The sequence below is a fragment of the Geospiza fortis genome, unplaced genomic scaffold (assembly GCF_000277835.1).
Source record: "Geospiza fortis unplaced genomic scaffold, GeoFor_1.0 scaffold1443, whole genome shotgun sequence".
NCBI lineage: Eukaryota > Metazoa > Chordata > Aves > Passeriformes > Thraupidae > Geospiza > Geospiza fortis.
The window spans coordinates 6,114-10,720 of record NW_005055145.1 but is presented as its reverse complement, the minus strand read 5'-3'; the positions used below and the strand labels follow the sequence as shown (position 1 = coordinate 10,720).

Below are 4,607 nucleotides of genomic sequence, written 5' to 3'. Positions count from 1 at the left end.
GGGGGCCAGGTGTAGCCTCACCTGGGGGTGGTTTGGGGTCAGTTTGGGTGATTTTGGGTCAATTTGGGGCAGTTTCAAATCAATTTTGGGCAGTTTTGGGTCAAATTTGGGGCAGTTTTGGGGTTACCTGTGGGGCCAGGTGTGACCTCACCTGAGAGAGGGTTTGGGGTCAGTTTGGGTGATTTTGGGTCAATTTGGGGCCATTTTGGGGCAGTTTTGGGGTTACCTGTGGGGACAGGTGTGAGTTCACCTGGGGGTTACCTTGGGGTCAGTTTGGGTGATTTTGGGTCAATTTGGGGCCATTTTGGGGCAGTTTTGGGGTTACCTGTGGGGCCAGGTGTGGCCTCACCTGGGGGGGGTTTGGGGTCAGTTTGGGTGATTTTGGGTCAAATTTGGGGCAGTTTTGGGGTTACCTGTGGGGACAGGTGAGGGCGTGTCTCACCTGGCCACGTTTCCAGCGCCATGTTGGAATGGGAGACCCCATTTGGGGCCATTTTGGGGTGGTTTGGGGCAGTTTTGGGTCAAATTTGGGGCAGTTTCAAATCAATTTGGGGCAGTTTCAAATCAATTTGGGGCAGTTTCAAATCAATTTGGGGCAGTTTCAAATCAATTTGGGGCAGTTTCAAATCAATTTGGGGCAGTTTCAAATCAATTTGGGGCAGTTTTGGGGTTACCTGCAGCCCAGGTGAGTCTCACCTGTGCACACCTTTAAGCCTCGATGGACCAGCCCAAAGCCGCCATGATCATGGCAAAACCCAAATGGGGCCATTTTGGGGTGATTTTGATCAGGTTTGGAGCCATTTTGGGGTGATTTCAGGTGGGGTTTTTGGAATTACCTGTAGCACAGGTGAGTCTCACCTGTGCACACCTGCAGGTCTCACTGGATGAGCCCAAAATTACCATTATGATGGAGAAACCCAAATGGGGCCATTTTGGGGTGGTTTTGGGTGGTTTTGGGGTCGTTTTGGGCAGGTTTCAGGTGGGGTTTTTGGGGTTACCTGCAGCCCAGGTGAGTCTCACCTGTGCACACCTTTAGGCCTCGCTGGACCAGCCCACGGCCACGTGGATGATGGATTATGACCAATGGGGCCATTTTGGGGTGGTTTGGGGTCATTTTGGGGTGGTTTGGAGCCATTTTGGGCAGGTTTCAGGTGGGGTTTTTGGGGTTACCTGCAGCCCAGGTGAGTCTCACCTGTGCACACCTTTAGGCCTCGCTGGACCAGCCCACGGCCACGGTGATGATGCACCGGACGGAGCCGACGGCCACGCAGAACCTGGCGCTGCAATTGGCCGAGAAGTTGGGGAACCTGGTGGAGAACAACGAGCGCGTGCTGGACCAGAGGCAGGGAGCCTACGGGGGGTACTTCAGAGGTGAGCGCACCTGGGCACACCTGGGGCACACCTGGATACACCTGGGGCACAGCTGGATGCACCTGGGACACACGTGGGTCACACCTGAATACACCTGGATATACCTGGGGCACACCTGGGCACAGCTGGATACACCTCGGACACACGTGGGTCACACCTGAATACACCTGGATATACCTGGGGCACACCTGGGCACAGCTGGATACACCTGGGACACACCTGGATGCACCTGGGCACACCTGGATACACTTGGGGCACACCTAGATACATCTGAATACACCTGGGGCACACCTGGGGTACAATTGGCACACCTGGATACACCTGGGCACACTTGGATCCACCTGGGCACACCTGCGATACACCTGGTCACACCTGAGGGACACCTGGGGAACACCTGGATATACCTGGGACATTCCTGGGCACATCTGGGGCACACCTGGGCACAGCTGGATACGCCTGGGTTACCCAGGGACACACCTGGGGAAAGGTGGAGGTGTCTGGGATACACCTGGGCACACCTGAGGGACACCTGGGACACACCTGAGCCCCGCCCCGCCCTCACCTGTCCGTCTCTCCGTGCAGACCAGAAAGATGGCGGATACCGCAAGGGCGACGGGTACCTGCGGCGCGGCGGCTTCCGGCAGGAGCGCAGCAACTACTGAGCCACACCTGGCGCACAGAGACACACCTGGCCCACAGCGGGACCCTCACCTGCCCCGTGGATCCCTCACCTGGGCAAAGAGTCACCACCTGCCCCACAGAGGCCTTATCTGCCCCATAAACCCCTCACCTGCCCCATGGATCACTCACCTGTTCCATCAAGGGTCCCGCTGTTGGAAATTAATAAATGAATTGTTAAAGAGCGCGTTAATGAGGTGTTAATTAATGTGGTAATGAAGGGCGGGGCAGGGGCTGCCCCATCGATCCTCGCTCTGCCCCATAAGTGACCCCAAAGCTTCTCCCCTCACGTTTTCCCGCCTTTTTTTCTCCCCTCACGTTTTCCCGCCCTTTTTTATCCCCTCACGTTTTCCCGCTCTTTTTTACCGCCTCTTATTTTCCCGCCTTTTTTTCTCCCCTCACGTTTTCCTGCTTTTTTTCCCATCATGGCTTCCCTTCACCCCATCTTTTTCTGATTCCTTTCATGGTTTTTCTTCACTCTGTCCCCTTATGGCTGCCCCTTTCCCCATCTCCTTCATCCTCTCCCTTCATGGCTTCCACCATTTTTTCCTCTCAAGGATCCAGACATTTTTTCCCCTCAGTTTTCCACCATTTTCTCCTCTCATGGCTTCCCTTCTCCTTGCTCCCTCATGGCTCAAACCGCTTTGTCCCCTCATGATTTCCCTTTCTCTTTTTCCCCTCACAGTTTTCCACCATTTCCTCCCCTCGCAGCTTCCCTCCATTTTCTCCCCTCATGGCTTCCCTTTCTCCCTGTCCCCTCACAGCTTCCCTCCATTTTCCCCCCTCACAGTTTTCCACCATTTTCTCTCTTCACAATTTCCCACCATTTTCTCCCCTCATGGCTTCCATTCTCCCTGTTCCCTCATGAGAACATGGCTCCCACCATTTTGTTCTCAGTCATGGTTCCCTCGTGGCTCCCACCATTTTGTCCCCTCACGACTTCCCTTTTTCCGTGTCCCCTCACAATTTCCTGCCATTTTCTTCCCTCATGGCTTCCCTTCTTGTCTCTTCATAATTTTCCACCATGTTCTCATCTCATGCCTTCCCTTCTCTTTGTCCTCTCACAATTTTCCACCATTTTCTCCTCTCCTGGCTTCCCTTCTTGTTCTCTCATGGCTCCGACCATTTTGTCCCCTCATGGCTTCCCTTCTCCCTCTCCCCTCTCACTTTATCTCCATTTTCTCTTATCACAATTTCCTGATATTTTCTCACCTCATGGCTTCCCTTGTCTCCTCACAGTTTTCCACCATTTTCTCCCCTCACACTTTTCCTCCATTTTGTCCCCTCATGACTTCCCTCCATTTTGTCCCCTCACAGTTTCCCGCCATTTTCTCCCCTCACAGCTTCCCGCCATTTTCTTCCCTTACAATTTCCTGCCATTTTCTCTCTTCATGACTTCCCTTCCCCCTGCCCCCTCACAGTTTTCCACCATTTTGTCCCCTCATGACTTCCTTTTCTCCCTGTCCCCTCACAATTTCCTGCCATTTTCTCCCCTCACACCTTCCCTCCATTTTCTCCCCTCACACCTTCCCTCCATTTTCTCCCCTCACAACTTCCCTCCATTTTCTCCCCTCATGGCTTCCCTCCATTTTTTCCCCTCATGCCTTCCCTCCATTGTTTCCTCTCTGTGTAACCCACTGGTTCTTCCCCACAACTCTTATTTTTAATACAATAATGACTAAAAATCCTTAATTAAATAATTACCCCTTATTAATTAATGGTGTCCCCCTGCCCTGTGATTTTCCCCACAGAATCTGCCCCATTGTTCTGCCCCATTTTAATAAAATTAATATAGATTGATTAAATTGTGAATTAATTAAGTGTTTAGTTAGTAATTCACAATTTATTAATGAGCAGCAAGGGAGCGTCCCTTGCCCAATAATCTGCCCCATAACTTCCCCCACAACTCCCCATTTTGATAAAATGAACTAATTGAAAGATTAAAACATGAATTAATTACTTTAAATTATTAATTAACTAATCAGCCCTGGTTAATGAGCAACAAGGCGATTCACCCTGCCCCATAACAGTTCCCCACAGTGCCCCAAAAATCATTCAGCCATTAATTACTCATTAAAAAACCCCCTCGTTAATGAGTGATGAGGCTGGGGGAGGGGCGGCTTTGCCCCTTATTAATCCCTCACTAATTAACCCCGTTAATGAGTGACTTGAGGGGGGACTGGGGGATAAATTCATCCTTCCCACACCTCCCTCAGGGTCCTCCTGGTGCCGCCATGGGGCAGGGGGGGTCCTTGGGGAGATCTATGGGGCAGGGGGGGCCCCTGTGGAGATCTATGGGGCAGGGGAGGTCCTTGGGGGGATTTACGAGGGGATCTATGGGGCAGAGGAGATCTATGGGGCAGGGGAGGTTCCTGGGGGGACCTATGGGGGAATCTGTGGGGCAGAGGAGATCTATGGGGCAGGGGAGGTCCTTGGGGGGATTTACGGGGGGATCTATGGGGCAGAGGAGATCTATGGGGCAGGAGAAGTCTGGTGGTAAATCCGTGGGGCAGGAGGGGGCTGTGGGGGGATCTATGGGGCAGGAGGGCGCAGAAGGG

The 4,607-nt window shown here is 52.6% G+C and overlaps 2 protein-coding genes across 2 annotated transcripts in view; both read left to right on the top strand.

Annotated features, from left to right (window-relative positions):
• The window catches only part of LOC106632142 (eukaryotic translation initiation factor 3 subunit C-like), a gene marked incomplete at its 5' end in the record, with an annotated part of 12,116 nt that extends 9,874 nt beyond the window's left edge, over positions 1-2,242 (top strand). Inside the window, 2 exons of the mRNA XM_031065736.1 lie at positions 1,209-1,371; positions 1,954-2,242. Coding sequence (XP_030921596.1) covers positions 1,209-1,371; positions 1,954-2,033 — 243 coding nt within the window. The remainder of the gene's footprint in view (positions 1-1,208; positions 1,372-1,953) is intronic.
• Positions 2,243-4,505: 2,263 nt separating this feature from the next.
• The window catches only part of LOC115949231 (hydroxyproline dehydrogenase-like), a gene marked incomplete at its 3' end in the record, with an annotated part of 5,472 nt that continues 5,370 nt past the window's right edge, over positions 4,506-4,607 (top strand). Inside the window, exon 1 of the mRNA XM_031065737.1 lies at positions 4,506-4,607. This exon is cut by the window's right edge and continues 162 nt beyond it. Within this exon, the coding sequence (XP_030921597.1) occupies positions 4,506-4,607 (102 nt within the window).